At 36.7% G+C, this 17,851-nt stretch overlaps 1 protein-coding gene across 1 annotated transcript; it reads left to right on the forward strand.

Annotated features, from left to right (window-relative positions):
* Window positions 1-88: 88 nt before the first annotated feature.
* On the forward strand, window positions 89-17,241 carry rpgra (retinitis pigmentosa GTPase regulator a). Its single transcript, XM_021478789.3, has 13 exons — window positions 89-266; window positions 745-870; window positions 959-1,051; window positions 1,776-1,838; window positions 2,549-2,707; window positions 2,804-2,953; window positions 3,532-3,687; window positions 5,363-5,518; window positions 7,812-7,936; window positions 8,056-8,310; window positions 10,088-10,271; window positions 10,370-10,440; window positions 10,532-17,241. The coding sequence occupies exons 1-13, from the start codon at window positions 242-244 to the stop codon at window positions 14,063-14,065; spliced, it is 5,097 nt and encodes a 1,698-aa protein (XP_021334464.2). The 5' UTR covers window positions 89-241; the 3' UTR covers window positions 14,066-17,241.
* The last annotated feature ends 610 nt before the right edge of the window (window positions 17,242-17,851 follow it).

A 17,851-nucleotide genomic window follows, 5' to 3' on the forward strand; every position in this document is an offset into this window, starting at 1 on the left:
TAGACGGGAGGCTGGGCCAACACGGAGAAGGGGTGGGGTAAGAAACCCTACGTGATGAGTGACGGCTGTCGTGCACGTACTCAATAACCCCTCCCACACCCACATGCCGGTGCCTTCGGATGCACTTTTCTAAACTCTCTCTCTCCTTTCAACACACGTGTATTTGCTTATTAAACAGAATAGTAAATTAAAACAAAAACTTTTCAGGAATGTCGTCTGCACAACAGAGGTGTAGAAGGCGATGACTGGAGAAACAGAAATACCAGGCACGATATTTCCTTTCATCTATCTATCTATCTATCTATCTATCTATCTATCTATCTATCTATCTATCTATCTATCTATCTATCTATCTATCTATCTATCTATCTATCTATCTATCTATCTATCTATCTATCTATCTATCTATCTATCTATCTATCTATCTATCTATCTATCTATCTATCTATCTATCTATCTATCTATCTATCTATCTGTATCATTGTCTGTCAGTCTGTATGATGTATGTCTATGCAGGTGTGTATTTTAGCATGTGCTTATAAGACGTTGTGTGTGTGACACTATAATCATGTCTTTGAGCTCCTCAAGCATTACACACACAGGCTATTCTGGGAAGCTGGAAGCTTTCTAAGGATTTAAATGGGCTGTCTTCCTGAGCACATGAATGTTTGCTCTTTGCTCCGTATGTGAAAAACTCTGACTGAGAGCATATTTTGCACTAAACCTATTTGCTTCTTGTTGCAGACACAGGTGCTGTATTTACCTTTGGAAAGAGTAAAATAGCAAACAATGTGCCCAGCAGGTTATGGCTGAAGAGTGATATACCTGTGCACATCTCATGCGGACAGTCACACTCAGCCTTTGTAACAGGTTGTTGCCTCTCCATATTCTCATTGCAATTTTGTAACTATACTGTAGTTATATTTGGTAATAAAAGTCTCTGTAATTATATTTTCAGAGCAGGGTCGTTTGTTTGTGTTTGGAGATAATAACAGAGGTCAGCTTGGTCTGCAAATCAAAGGACCAGTGACTAAACCGGTCTGTGTTAAAGGTGAGATGTGCATGAAGGTTTTTGTTATAATCATGCTCAGATTTGACTCAGAGTCAATCTAAGGCCATTTATACTTTCAAAATAAAAGAAAGTTTTGCAAACAAAAAATAAAGTATTGAGCAAAAATTAATAATTAAATGCAAATCTCCAAAGATCGCAAAGCAAAATGTATTTTTTAAATAATAAAAAAAAATTGCTAATAAAAATAAAGAACTGCAAAGGGTCTTGAGAAATAAGAGTTTAGCCCAGTAGACTCCGCCCTCTTGTCAAATCAAGACCACAAAGTGAAACGCACAGAAACTCGAAGTGCAAAGAGAAAACATCATAGCAAACTCACGATTGACTAAAAAGCAAATCAAAATGAGCATTGCAATTAACTTGATGGGTTTTTTTAAGGCGATGCTATAAAAATTGTTTTGCAAATCTATATAGTTTTTTTTTTAATTGCAAATGTTTTAGTTTTTATTTGCAGTTTTTTTTGTTGCAAATTTCATTATTATTTCTCAAGACTTTTCCCTCTGAAGTTCTTTATTTTTGTTAGCAAAGTAAATTTTATTTCTCAAAAAATATTGTTTGCTTTTGCGATTTCTGGAGATTTGTATTTATTTAATTATTTTTGCTCAATACTTTATTTTCTGTTTGCAAAACTTTTATTTTGCAAGTATATATGGCCCTAGGTTGACTCCATAGATTTCTTACATGCCTTATTTTTGGTATCACACAGTTCTTAAAGGTGAGAGAGCGCAGTCTGTTGCCTGTGGGACAGATCACACACTCGTAAGCACCTGTAAGTAAAGCTTTTTATTTAGAGGCAAACATACTGTTGTAAATATACCCTACATTTAAAAAATGACTTTTGCTGCTTGTTCAAACTACCAATCTAAAATGAGTTGAAACATCCCAACTCTGAATGTTTTTTTTTTGCGGGACAACTTCATTGTTTTATGATCAATTCACTTAAATTTGTAAAAAATGATTAAGTTAACTTAATTGATTTGCTTTGGGTCAACATGAAGAAATTGTGTGGAACCCAGCATTTTTTACAGTGTACCAGTCAACCACTTTAGTATTACTATTCATTATAAATAATTGTAAATAATTAATTTGTTTACACATTTGTATGAGTCGAATTTAATAATTGTTTAATTTAATTTATCTTTGTTTGTTGTAGCTTGATTCTATCTATTTAATATTGATAATATTATAAAAAATTTATTGATCTTATTCTTATTCAAACATTTTTTGTATAAATTATAAATTATAAAAAATTATAATTATTAGCTAAATTTTAGTTTCTTTTTTCCTAAATTGTTTATTTATATTACTTAAATGTTTATTTATTTTAATATTTAACTTGTAATGATGATGATTATTATTATTATTATTATGTTATAACATTATGTCCTTATATTTCCCTGTACTCCGTGTACTTAAAAACTCCCGTTCCAGCAAATTGACAGAGAATTGTAAGTAAATGAACATGTGGCATTTCTACAGCACAAGGAGAAATACTTGCAGCTGGAGGAAACAGTGATGGACAGCTGGGATTGGGCCACTGTAACGACAGCATCTCTTTCCAGCGGCTCCGCCCCTTTTGTGACTATGCTCCAATCAAATTGCTCTCTGCAGGTGACCACACTTCTGCTGCACTTACAGGTAAGTTCTTATTTCTTTTCCATTTTGGATGCACAGCAGTTATAAACTAATCTAAAGCTATTAAAAACAAAAATAATTGATCTGTGCCTATTACAGAAGATGGCAGGCTGTTTCTGTGGGGTGATAACTCTGCGGGTCAGCTTGGATTTGGAAATGACAGCCATGCCTTATTGCCTAAAGAGCTGAATATGGGGCAGTCCATTCACTGGGTCTCATGTGGATACAGACACTCTGCTCTGGTCACAGGTGAGCACCTGTCAATCAACACAATACTCGAATATTAACATGAAAACTGTGCTGTTATATATTACACTTTACCACCCAGCTAAATGGGCTATATGCACAGCTAGTGTTTTTTAGCCTACGGTAAACTTCCGATAGAAGCTTAAAGTGACTATTTTCAATTTCTTAATGTTCATTTTACAGCATTGATGTTGTAATGTGTTTAAAATATAATCAAGAAAATAGACTTAAGCATTCATTTATTTGTTCAAGTGTATAACAAGATGACTGTGTAAACACTAGTACTGCCATTAGCAACAGGTTAGTGCAGAAACGCCATTAAACATACTGGGGTAAAATAAATATTCATATTTAAACGACATGGTGGGGTAAAACTAAATTTAATTCAGTGCTTTTTGCCGGTCTGAGACCCACTTTAAATCCTATGTCTATCAGGAAGTGAAGATCACTGATTTTTAAAGAAATTAGATCTTAAACATGGTGGTTTTCTAATGGAAAGACAGTTCACCATAAGCGCTTGGGCTGGCTGACTGAAAATTAAAAGTCATATACCCCATTGTTGTTATTTTGGTGTGTTTCAGATAGTGGGGATGTTTATAGTTTCGGGGAAAGTGCAGATGGACGGTTGGGTCTCTCTGCTCATCAGCTGGCGAATCACAGTTATCCTCAGCGGGTTGAGTCTTTGCACAGTGTTCTGCAGGTGGCATGTGGAGGAAAACACACACTCGCCCTCACAGGTGATGGAGGAGATGTACACACACAGTGTCCTGAAAAACTTAATCTGAGACTCAAAATACAGCAGTTTTTTCAATACCTTTGTTACTTTTTTAAAACAGCAGTCTGTGCGTTCCAAACTAGATCATTTTCAACTGGTTTGGCCCAATGTGGATGACTACATCTTTCAAATTACACAAATTCCTTCAGAGTCAAGCACCGTCAAAACTCCTACAGGCTTATTCACATGCTTACATACTTTCAAGGACTAAAATAAAATACGAAAATGAATAAGACAGCAATTTGTCACATTTCTGCCATTGGATCTTACTGATATCTCTTCAAAATATTTAAAACTGTATACTATCAGAACAGTTACATGTCGCTAAATAAATAGGTATTAGTCTTTTAATTTACATGTAAATACCATCTATATATGTTGTTACGTTATGTTGCTTGATATTGCACAGTGATAAATTAAACAAATCATTTAAAATAATAATGTAATTAATTAATAATCCTAATTTATTGAAATCTCTTCGAAACATTATATATATATATATATATAATTGTGTACTAAGAACAATCAGATGTAGCTGTATACATAGATGTTAGTCATTTAATGTAAATACCATCTATATATCTTTTTTGTTATGTTGCTTGATAGTGCACAGTGATACATTAAAAAAATCCTTTTAAATACACTGTAAAAAACACCAAAAAGTTAAGGTAACTCAAAGCATTTGAGGAAACCGATTGTAACAAACCATTGAAGTTTAAAAACTAATCCTAATGAGTACTGTGAACTTACTCCATTTGAGTAAACGAAGCAATTTTAGCACAGTAAAACCCAATAAATGAAGAGAACTTAAACCGTTTGAGGAAACCGATTGCAACAAACCATTTGAGTTAAAAAACTAATCTATATATGAGTACTACTGTACTAACTTACTCCATTTTAGTTGAAGTAATGAGGTATTTAATTAACTCATTACCCTTAACACTGAGTTCAAAACTCTTTTGAAATGAGTAAAATTAACTTTCAGTCAATCTTGAGTTAACTACAAGTTTTAAAGTGTAATAAAGTAGTAAATAATTCTAATTAGTAATCAAAACTGAATGAGAAGCATGTTTTTCATTGTGCTTTATTAATCCCATCATGAAAATACCATCATGCATCTTTAGTATGGTAGAAGAAATGTTGTGACCAGTGCTGTTAATTGAGTTTTTGACAACTAGTGGATTGTTTTGGCATAACATACTTCAACCAGATGGTAGACATGGCTCAATCGGGTTGAGTTAAATTAAGTACTTCTCTCAATAAATTAAAGTGACTCAAAATATAGTCAACCATTTGTCAACAGGCATGTAAAGGATTAATTAATGAGTAATAAATCAAAAGTCATAGAAAACAGTTTATTTATGGAGGAATGAGTAGGTTTGAGCCATTTATAAAGTGTTAATTAGCTTTACAATGAACTGCTTTACCAGGATGAAAATGAGTCAGAACTGTGCAAATTGCTATGCAGAATAAGTAACCAAAGTATTTCAATATGTGTGATTGGGATTTTTAAGCCACTGAAATCACACTGTTCAGTTTCACACACAATTATCTCTTTTGTTTCTTTTTTTCCTCTCATTATGCCATTAATGCTGAATGCTCCTGATGTTTTTGAATTGTATCTCTCTTTCTTGCAGAGGATGAGTTATATTGTTTTGGCGGTGGTGAGTTTGGGCAGTTGGGGTTAGGGACGCTTGTGTTTGTAGCAGATTCACCGGTGGCTGTCGGCCATTTCAGGAAAGGCAGAGTCACCCATGTCACATGTGGAGAACAGCATAGTGCACTTATAACAGGTAAAGTATTTTAATGCACTTAATATTTTAAGGGATTAAAGGATATTGTAAAGCAAGCATGTCCAAACTAGGTCCTGAAGGGCCGGTGTCCTGCAAAGTTTAGTTCCAATCCCAATCAGACACACCTGCTAGCTAATCAAGCTATTACAAGGCCTTCTAGAAGCATCCTTGCATTTGTGTTGAGGCAAGTTGGAGCTAAAATCTGCAGGACATGAGTGTGTATGGAAGTTTCCTAGTACTGGGTTGCGGGCATACGCTGTGTAAAACATATGCTGGATAAGTTGGCGATGATTCCGCTATGGCTATAAATAAAGGGACTAAGCCAAAGGAAAATGAATGAATGAATTTTAAACTGTAGATATCAGTTTTATTTAATTCTTGTTCATTTAACTCATTCAAGTGGAGTGTTTCACTTGCAAGTGATATTTTGGAGATGTGGAGCTTTGCTGACGATTAATGTAAAGGTCAGAATAGATTAGATTTACCTATAAATAAATGAACGAAAGATTTCTGCGTCATTTACTCAGAAACATGTGGGTGATTCTAGAATTGTGGGTACATTTTGTCTCATAGATTAACCTCAATTATTTTGAATAATGTAATAACATTTGTCTATGTATTTAGGGACATTTTGTCTTGATGATAATAACTTCATTATCCCATTATACAGATTTTTTTTCTGTCTCTGTCTCTTGAACCATACATTCAGCTTTAGTTATTATAATTTTCATATGTTTTGTGTGTTTAAATATTTAGTTTCTGTATTATTATTTTGTATAATTTTTATTTTCAGTTATATATAATACATTTTGTGCCTGCTGATGGTCTGATCAACTGTTTCATTACTTATGAAAAGACAGAACAATCTGATATTTAAAAAAATAATTAGGATACACCAATAGGAGATTAATTTTATGTCAACTCTCTTGCTGTAACACAGTGGTGCTCAACCCTGTTCCTGGAGATCGACCTACCTGCAAAGTTCAGCTCCAACTCTGATCAAACACACCTGAACCAATTAATTAGGACCTGAACAGCACTTGATAATTACAGCCAGGTGTGTTTGATTTGGGTTGCAACTGAAATCTGCTGGAAGGTTGATCTCCAGGAACAGGGTTGGCCACGCCTGCTTTAACATTTCATTGAATTTCTCATTCCCCCTTTTTGAGGTAAGCGTCTTAAGCACAAAACGATGGGAAATGTCAACTCTGTTAGTGGTTTGACAATAAGTTAAACAACAATTAATAGAGGCATCAATTGCTCCCTATTACATTTAAGCATGTTACAATATTTTACAATAATAATTGATTCTGGATTCTGTCATCTCGATTTAAATAAAATGAATTTATAATGCTTGAAATGTACCCACAATTCTGGAATGAGCCATATAAATGAACATTCCTGTATTACATTTACATTTGGAGGACACTTTTAGCTTACTTCATGCTAACTTAATAGATTCGTATGTTGCCTGAAAGTTGTATTTGTGATTGAGGTTTGGGTAGTTCAACTATATACAGTTGAAATCACAATTATTAGCCTCCCCTTTGATTTATTTTTCTATTTTAAATATTTCCCAACTGATGTTTAACAGAGCAAGGAAATTTTCACAGTACGTCTGATAATATTTTTTCTTCTAGAGAAAGTCTTATTTGTTTTATTTCGGCTAGAATAAAAGCAGTTTTTAATTTTTTAAAAATCATTTGAAGGTAAATTATTAGCCCCTTCAAGCTTTATATTTTTTTGATAGTCGTTATACAATAAATTGACTAATTACTCTAACCTGCCTAGTTCACCTAATTGACATAGTTAAGCCTTTAAATGTCACTTTAAGCTGTATAGAAGTGTCTTGAAAAATATCTAGTCAAATATTATTTACTGTCATCATGACAAAGATAAAAGAAATCAGTTTTAGAGATGAATTTAAAAAAGATGTTTAGGAATGTGTTGAAAAAATATTCTCTGCGTGAAACAGAAATTGGGGAAAGAAATAAACAGGGGGGCTAATAATTCAGGAGGGATAATAATTCTAACTAACTGTTAGTGCCATATATTTTACGTTATCGTTAATGTGTTCACAATGGTAAAATATTGCAACAAAGCTATGGTAAAAATCTATTAACTGGTTAAAAGCAAGTTCATGTTGATATATTGCATTAGTTAATGAAAGACCTTTTAATCAAGACATTTACAATTAGTGAAATCTACAATTTATACGTTTACTACTTTTATGGTACATATGTATTGTTACACTTCTCATATAGTATACATACACGTTCCTCTGTGTTTTCAGATAGTGGTCTTCTCTACACGTTTGGAGATGGCCGTCACGGGAAGTTAGGCCATGGAGATGAAAACTTCACCAATCAGTTCACTCCAACCGTGTGCCAGAGGTTCTTTGAATACTCAGTCATGACTGTAAGATATAAAGTTATGATAATCATATTATCATGTTCATTTTATTCCTTTAAATGCCAAACTAAGGAAATATCTTTCAACTGACATATCTTTTTTTGTGGCTGTTTGTGTGCATGTAGGTGGCATGTGGTTCCAGTCATATGCTAGTGTTCGCACGGCCACGACAACAGGAAAATGAAGAAGTTTGTTTGGAGGATGAAGACGTTACCTACTCTTACCTGGACAGGTGTTATACCACCATGATACAAGGGCAACCATTAGAGCATATTCCAGACCCTGAATCTGCTCTTGTTTCACAATCCACCTCTCTCTCCTCACCTCTTCCAACCTCTCATCGCTGGAGCCTATCAACACGTGCCAGACGCAGACAGAAGGTAAGAAATTGAACACTTCGGTTAAACCAGTTTGTTCTGTGCTCCATATTCTGTGTGTTGGTTCTTTGACCATCTGTACTCTAAGAGAGATGTATAGGGTGTTCCCTTAGCGTTAAACCAGTTTATGTACTTTGCAGGAGGTGTTTTTTATTAAAAATGAACCTTTTTTCTTTTCTTTTGTACATGAAGGTCACATTAAATGTGACTTCTTGTGCTTTTGTATGAATTGATTCTATTATTTAATGCTTCACCTTGAATCAGATTTTTCAAAACACTTTGTGAGGTTCCATTAGTTACCATGACAAATACTTCTAATAGTTATTATTGTTTTAAGCATGTATTTTTTTATGGATGAAACAAGATGCACTTAAACCACACTGCAAAATGTCATTAGTTAATTAATAGCATGCACGTCAATTGCCTTAAAAACATTTAAGTTGAGCTACAGCATCTAATAAACATACATTTTTACATAAAGTATTATTTATTAAATAAAGCAGCATTTTAAGTAGGCCCATCTTCAACCTAAACACAAACAAAATCCTACCCAAAAATGCAGACATATGTACCATGGAACATAATAGAACATTAAACAATAACAGATCTGTCCTTGTATTAATGTTGTGCCAGAACACTTTATTGTAACATTTACTTCTAGATTCTCAAGCAAAGCATGCTGGAAATTAGCTTGACAAAATGGTACTCATAAAAATCTGTTTATCGTTACTATGGTTTTCTGAGTATGCAAATAATACAGATTACTAGATTTGACCTGTTAGAAATCAACAAAGTATTGTATATTAAGTAAGTAAACTAAAAAGTGTTAAAAAGTTAAGATTAGATTACATTGATTAGATTTTACATCTTGAGATGGAAACACATTTACCAAAGAAATCCTTCATGTGCATCAAAAATTTGCATGACTTTAGCGGATATTATTGCCAGTGACTGCTGATTTTATTTTCTTGAACACATGGTATGTAAACAGTGATTTATTATTATTATTATTAATTTTATTTGTAATGTGCTTTTCTTAAACTCAAAGTGCTAAAAGGCAAAATACTAACAATGCAAGGCAAGCAAAACAACACAACAATAAAAGAACCATAAGACAGAATAAAAAGTTAACAAATTGTTCATCCAGCAATCCAGCATAAAACCAATGCAAAAAAAAAAAAAAAAAAAAAAAAAAAAAAAATATATATATATATATATATATATATATATATATATATATATATATATATATATATAAAATTACATTAAAAATATATATAAAAATATAAGTCTTAAGAAGTTTCTTAAAACAGTCCAGAGAGGCAGCATTCCTAATGCTGATGGGTAGTGCATTCTGAAGCTTAGGTGCACTGTATGAGAAAGTCCTCCCACCCATGGTCTTGAGTTTACAGCGTGGCTGATACAGGGTAAATCCCGATGCAGAATGAAGACTGCGGGCTGGGGTGATGAGAGTCAACAGGTCACAGATGTAGCCTGGTGCTAGCCTATGCACTGCTTTAAAGGTTAAAATCAAGGTCTTAAAATCAAATCTGTGATGTAATAGGAAGTCAGTGTAGTTGTTGTAACAGGTGGCATGATGATGTGTGTATCAGAACCTGTGCAGCAGAATTTTGTATATACTGTAATTTTATGAGAGAGCTTGTAGGTAAACCCCCAAAAAGTGAATTACAAAATATTAGCAAATGTTGTATGACATACACATTTTATTTTTGGAAAAATAAAGTACTAAGATGCTAAATAAATTGTGTTTATGTTTCAGGAGAGCTCATCTGCACAGTTTGGTCCAGAATTTAGCAATCTTCCTCCTCTCACAACTAGCTATACTGCACTTGCCCTAACAGGCACCATCCTACAGCCCAGATCTGCAAAAGGCACTCCAAAACACATTAATACTGATGCCCCTGTGGATACCTCCATCACAGTTCTTTCCAAGGAACCTTCATGTAAATATATATTTTATATATTCTCAAGATCCCACTTTATCTGTTAGCAAGAAATATTGATAGTCAAAATTGAGCAGCTGCCATTCTTATGAATACAGTCACACCCATCACCAAGAGCCCAGACGACTGCCAGTGTGTTGAAACGTCTGAAAACAGCCTGTCAGACAAGGTGAGCAATAGCTCATCGCGCTCAAGATGACAAAATTATTTATAGGGGAACTGTATTAATAATTGAGACATGTACTGTTTTATTTGAACAGAATTCTGCTGGAAGGGAAGAGAACGTATTTCAGCAGGCTCTGCCTACTGAATTACAGGTTGCTTCTGTTTCACATCCATCAATAACAGAATCTCAATCATCAAGCAATCTAATGCATAAGAAGCCCAGGCCTGGAGATGCAGAGAACAATGCAGAGGTGGAGGAACAATCTTCTGTTACAGCACTGCAAAGCAAAGTGCAACCCAAAATAGTCAAAACAACTATCCAGAGTACAAATAATAGATATAAAGGTAAAAAAATAGAAGTCAAATCATCTCCAGATGGAATATCAGCAAAAGAACTTAGTAAAACTTGGAGTACAAATATTGATTTAAAGGAAACTGTTGCAAAAGCAGACAGATATAGTAAAGATTCCAGAGGTGAAGAGGTTATTACTCTTTCTGATACAGAGCAAGAGACCAAGTCAAGTTCAATTAAAATTCCACTGACAAGTTCTTCAGTTCAGGAAGTTGAAAAAGTAAGAACAACACCAACAAGCACTCAAGAGGTCCAATCTCCTATAAGCAAAGAGGCTGGTATTCCAGAAAAAGCCTCAAAAAGGGTCAATTCACCGATCAAGGTTCAAGAAATGCCCACCGGTGAGATGGAAGTTAGTAAAGTTAAACCAACGCCTCAAAGCGACATTGAGCCTTCAATTGAAACACTGATCAACACACAGGAACAGCGGAACTTAACACCAGTCAAAATTACAGCCGAAATGCAAAGCACCCTAAAAAAAGGAAATGAAAAGATGGATGTTAACACCCCTAGTGATCATACAGCAAAGAAAGCAAAAAACAAGAGAACCGCTGTTGAAAGAGGCCCAATCGCAGAACTATCACCCCAAACACCCAGCCCTCTATCAGTTTCAACACAAAAGTCCAAAGTGGAGCCTGAAAACTCAAGTTTGCAGCTTAGATCTGCAATGCAAACACAAGAAGCAACAGAAAAAGGGGAAACGAACAGTAATTCACCTCAGAGCTCAGAGAATAGATCATTTCCCACAATAAAGAGCAAAAAATCAGATGCAGAAAAAAGCCAATCCGCTTCTACCCTGCAGTCTGACCAGAAAAATAGCCAGTCATCCACCAACAAAGCACTTGCGGAACAGAAACATAAATTTCCTTCTATTAAAAGCTTAGCTCCAGAGAGAAGCCACTCAGTTTCCAATTTATGGTCCAATAACCAATCAGCAACCAATAAATCGTCCGCCCCAAAAGCAGCTGAATCTGGTAAACTGTTCAGCTCAACAAGTTCATCACCTCAGCTCAGGCAGTCACCGCTTAACAAGAGGAAATTGAAAACAGTTGAAGATAAAGAGCCGGTTTTGGTAACAGAGACCCCTCATCAACAGTCTGAGCAGAGCCTTATGGGTAGTGTAGTTTCAGTGCTACCAGCTATGGCTATAGCTGCACCACTACTGATAAAAGCAGCTGAAGTTCTCTCTGAAACGTCACTAGAACAAAGTAATGAGATGTCATCATGTGCATCGGCGTCTCAGGAAACAGCAGGAAATAAGATCCTGATAGAGCAGGAAGTGGAGCAAGACACCACAGTTCAAGATATATCAGCAACTGAGGAAACAGATGACAGAAACAAACAGGAGATCGTAGAGGACTTACAGAATGAGCTTGTTTCAGATAAAGTGTATACAGGTGGTAATGAAAAAATGGATGATGATGATGATGAAGATGTGAAAGGACATGAGACAGAAAGAGAAGAAAAAGAGAGTGTCGCTGAGGAGGAGGATAACAGTGAAGGTTGTGGGAAGAAAGACAATGCTTTTGAAGACGAACCAGAAGGAGAGAGTGAGAATGCTCCAAAAGGAGGAGAGGACAGTGAGGAAGAGGAAGGCGAAGAAGAGGAAAGTGATGCAGTTGGACAGGAAGAGAATGGCGATGATGGTGGAAAGAGCAGTGAAATTGAGGGAGAGAAGAGTAAAGGAGGAAGTGGAGACATGGCTGAAAGTGAAGAGGTGGAGGAAAGTGAAGGACAAGAGGAAGGAGAAACTGAAGATAAAGATGCTGAAGATGAGGAAGAAGAGAGAGAAAGCGAGGATGAAGACAGTGAGAGACAGATTGAGGATGAGGAGAAAACCGATGCTGAGGAAGGAGAGAGCAGTAATGAGGGGGAACCTGAACGATCTGAGAGTGAGGATGTTAGCAAGAACGATCGATCTGATGAAGAGGAAGGAGAGAGTGAAGAAAATGGGAGTGAAAGAGAGGAAGAAGAGGATGTATTGGAAGGAGAACAGGAAGAGAGTGAAGTTGGGAATGAAGATGAGGAAAATCAGGAAGAGGAAGAGGAAAACCAGACAAAAGAGGAAGAAGAAGAGGAAAATAATGAAGAAATGAAAGAAGAGAACAGTAGCGAAGATGAGGGAGAAGAGAGTGTGAGAGAGAAAGAAGAGCAGGAGGTGGAAGAGGAAAAACTGTCAGAGGAAGGCAGTGAAAGACAGGAAGGAGATGAACAAATTGAAGAAGAAGATGAAGAGGGCGAGAAAGAAGGAAAAATGAAAAGTAGTGAAGTGAAATTTAGAGAAGCGGAAACAGATGATGAAGAAAATAATGAAGAAAACACAGAGGACAAAAGTGGAAGTGGGGAAGAAGAAGATGATGATGAAACAGAGAAGCAGGAAGAGAGACATGGAAGGAAAGATAGAGAAACTGAGGAAGAAGAAGGAGGTGAAGAAGAGGAGGAAGAAGCAGAACAGAAGGACACCAGCGAAGAGGAAGAACAGGCAGAAGAGAGTGAAGAAGAGGAGGAAGAAACAGAGCAAAACAGTGGAAAAACAAGAGAAACTAGTGAGGAAGAGGAAGAACAGCAAGAAAATGAGGAAGAAGAGGAGGAGGAAGAAGAAGCAGAATGGAAGGAAAAGAAACAGAGAGAATCTAATGAAGAGGAAGAGGAAGAAGGCGAGGAAGAAAAGGAGGAAGAAGGAGAGCAGAAAGAAAATGTTGAAAAAGATAAACAAAACAGCAAGCTGAGGGAAAATAAAGATGAGGAGGAAGAAGAGGAAGAGGAGGGTGAAGAGGAAGAAGAAGAGGGTGAAGAAGAGGAGAATGAACCTAAAAATAAAAATATAAAAACTGGGAAAGATGGCAGAAAACAGAGAACAATTACTGAAGAGGAAGAAGAAGAAGAAGAGGGTAATGAAGAGGAAGAAGAGGAGGAAGAAGAAACTAAGCGGGAAAAAAAGAATATAAAAACTGAGAAAAATAGACACAAACAAACAGTAACTAGTGAAGAGGAAGAAGAGGGTGAGGAAGAAGAGGAGGAGGAGGAGGAGGAAAGTGAAGAGGAAGAAGGTCAAGAGGAAGACGAAAGTGAAGAAGAGAACGAAAAGACCAAGAAAATAACAAAACAGAAAGCCAAACCCAATGTGTTACCTGCACGCAGGCAGACTGGACAGACAGAAACCCAGAAAACTAGACCAAGAGGCAAACAGAATGTTAAAATAAGGAAGCAAACAGATGGTGCTCAGGACCCTCAGTTCTGGAACAATGTTCTTCCTCAGTATCTAAACCTTAAATGATTCTGCACACAGACACGCTCAGGGAAATAAGACTGGCCTGAACATCTGCCTGCATACTTACAGTTCACAGACATTGACATTTTAAAGCCCGGGACACACCGAACCATCAGGCAATGCCAGGAGGTTGTAGAGCACGGGTTAGCTTTGGTTTTTTTCAGTGTATTCTGCAGCACTGGCTCTAACCAGATATCATTGGCTGTTTTATAGCAGATTCTAGAGTGAAGAGGTGTGTGTTCTAGTGCATCTTATTTTGCTTACTGTAAATTAAAGGGGACCTACAATGCCCCTTTTACATGATCTAAAATAAGTCTCTGATGTTCCTAGATTGTATGTGAAGTTTCAGTTAAAAATACACCACAACATTTTTTATAACACTTTGAAACTGACCCTTTTAGGCTTTAATGCAAATTGTGTTGTTTTGTGGACTGATGCTTTAAATTCAAATGAGAAATGAGTGGAGCTACATATGCCTTTGCATTAGCAGATTCAACACACTTAACATTATCTCTGTGCAAAACTGAAAATGTCAAAAGGAGTTTCTCAGAAGAAGGCAGGCTATGGAGACTTTGTTGTTCATTCGTGCATCCTAAAACTTGAAATTTATAATGCCTCTTAGTCGCTGACATTATCCACCGTGCATCCGGAAAGTATTCATAGTGCTTCACTGTTTCCACATTTGTTTATGTTACAGCATTATTCCAAAATGGATTAAACATTTCTTTATTTCCTCAAAACTCTACACACAATACCCTGGAAATTGCTACAGGATTGTCTGGAGGCACAATGCTGGGGAAAGTTACAGAAAAATCTCTGCTGCTCTGAAAGTTACAAAGACCACAGTGGCCTCCATCATCCGTAAGTCGAAGTGGAAGATGTTTGGAACCACCAGGAATCTTTCTAGAGCTGGCTAGTGTGAGTAGGCCCTAAGCCAAGTGATCAGGAGAGAAGGACCTTAGGGCCTACTCACACTATGCCATCCATATCGTGCCCAGGCCCGTTTCCCGGATCATTTGAGAAGTGTGAGTGCGCTGAATCGGGCTCAAGCACGGTTCACTTGGCCGGCCCTGGCCCGGTTGGAAGAGGTGTGCCTGAGCGCGATCACTTGGGCTTTGGCGCGGTACGTTTGTGTGAGTGCAAAACGCGCCAAAGCCCGAAACTGAAAGCGATACGTGACTTTTAAGGGGTTGTTTCATATGGATTTATTAATCATTCTTACTGTTCAGTGAACGCAAACTGCCGTAGTTTATTAAAGATGCAAACCCCTCACTGCACGTCAGCTGCGCGCCTTCAGTAGACCTCCTCATTCCTGCAGCACGAGGGCTTTATGATTGTTTATGAGCGCCAAAAGTGGCGTATCTGTCTGGTAAAATATCTGACTGCGTGTCACCGCATCCCTAAGGACTGTTTGGCAAAATATTTGACTGCATGTCAATGCATAACAAACGACTGAAAAATATAACTAGAGAAATCTCCACTGTGCTACTGGGTGAGAGCGTATGGCAAGCCGTTTTAGCAATTAAATCTTGTTCTGACTATCCATAAATTATTTAGAGATATCTCTAATTATATTTTGACTTGTCATAATTATAATTCGACTAGTCAGATTGGAGATATCTGCAAATATATTATGACTGACTAGTCATATTCCTCCATTGACTTCCATTGAAAAATATTTGCAGATATTTCTAAATAAGTTTTGACTAGTCACAATTGTAATTAGATATATCTCCAAATGAATTTTGACTAGTCAAAAATCCAATTCAAGATATCTACAACTGTAATTCGACTATTAGTAAATTAATTAGAGATATCTTCAAAAATATTTGTAAATATCTCTAAATATGATGAATTAAAGATATCTCTAAATGTATTATGACTAGTAAAAACTCAGTTAGAGATATCTCTAATTACAATTGTTACTAGTCAAAATTCATTTGGAGATATCTCTACTTACAATTGTGACTAGTCGAAATTCATTTAGAGATATCTGCAAATATTTTTCAATGGAAGTCAATGGAGGAATATGACTAGTCATAATATATTTGCAGATATCTCCAATCTGATTTCGTACTAGTACAATTGTAATTGCAGATATCTCTAATTGTCATTCTGAGTAGTGGAATTATAAATATGACAAGTCAAAATATAATTAGAGATATCTCTAAATATATTTATGGAGTCAGAACAAAGATTTAAATGCTAAAAAGGCTTGCCATAGAGAGCGCTTCTCACTGAAGAGAGCAGCAGCGATGACGTAAGCGTGCCGAGGCCCGATATGGTGTGAGCGCAGGACGTCGGGGGAGACGGAAGGGGGGACAAGCGTGCTTTGGCCCGGTTCGAGGCAACTGTACCTAGTGTGAGTACGGCCTTAGTCAGGGAGGTGATCAATAACCCGATAGTCATTCTGTCTGAGCTCCAGCATTCTTCTGTGAAGAGAGGAAAACCTTACAGAAGGACAACCAACTGTGCAGCAGTCCACCAATAAGGCCTGTATGGTAGAGTGACCAGATGGAAGCCACTCCCAGCCTGGAATTTGCCAAAAGGCACCCGAAGGACTCTCAGACCATAAGAAACAAAATTCTCTGGTCTGATGATACTTAAATTGAACTCATCTGAAGAAAACCAAGCAGCACTCATCACCAGGCTAATACCATCCCTACAGTGAAGCATGGTGGTGGCAGCATTATGCTGTGCATGATGTTTTTCAGCAGCAGGAACTGGAAGACTAGTCAGGATAGAGGGGAAGATTAATGCAGAAATGTAAAGACATCCTGAATGAAAACCTGCTTCAGTGTGCTCTTGACCTCACACTGGAGCGATGTTTCATCTTTCAGCAGGACAATGACTCCAAAATATCAATGGAGTGGCTTGACAACAACTCTGTGAATGTCCTTGACTGGTCCAGCCAGAGCCCAGACCTAAATCCTACTGAACATCTCTGAAGAAATGTGGAAATGGCTGTACACCGTTGCTTCCCATCCAAGCTGATAGAGCTTGAGAGGTACTGCAAAGAAGAATAGGCAAAAATTCCCAAAGACTGGTCTGCCAGGCTTGTGGCATCAAAGACTTGAGGTTGTAATTGCTGCCAGAGGTGCATCAACAAAGTAATGAGCAAAGGCTGTGAACACTTCTGTACATGTGATTTTTCAGGTTTTTATTTTTAATAAATGTGCAACTATTTCAAAAAGTCATTTTTTCACATTGTCATTATGGGATTTTGTGTGTAGAATTCTAAGGAAATAAATTAATTTAATCCATTTTTGAATAAGGCTGTAACATATAAATAATGTGGAAAAAGTGAAGCGCTGAATACTTTCCGGAAGCACTGAATATATGACAGGTTTGGTTTGAAAACTCTAATGGCAGACGGCTGCTTCACACTCAGGGCTGTCTGTGCTAATGAGGGAGAGATTGTCACTAATGGGTGGGAGTTTCCCCCTCTAATGACACGTACAAAGGGAGTGTCTCAATCAAAGTGTTTTTGCACACTCCTTTTATAAAGTGATTATAAAAAATACTCATTAGTTTTTACCATTAGAGGCTGGCTATATCGACACACTTTTGCCACACAAGTTTGTTTAAACCCCTTATAAAAGAGATTTTTGCACAAAAAGTCCGCTTTAAGGCAATGCGAAGTCACGCAAGCAACAGTCTGCTTTCCTCAGAGCTAGTTGTTTGTTGTCAGTTTGGTGTCCCTACCCTAAAAATTAGTTTATCAAAATGTGAACCATTAAGTATGGATAGACTTTAGAAATGCTGATACCCTTGATAAATTGCAATGCTCCT

The sequence above is a fragment of the Danio rerio genome, chromosome 9, assembly GCF_049306965.1.
Source record: "Danio rerio strain Tuebingen ecotype United States chromosome 9, GRCz12tu, whole genome shotgun sequence".
Lineage (NCBI taxonomy): Eukaryota > Metazoa > Chordata > Actinopteri > Cypriniformes > Danionidae > Danio > Danio rerio.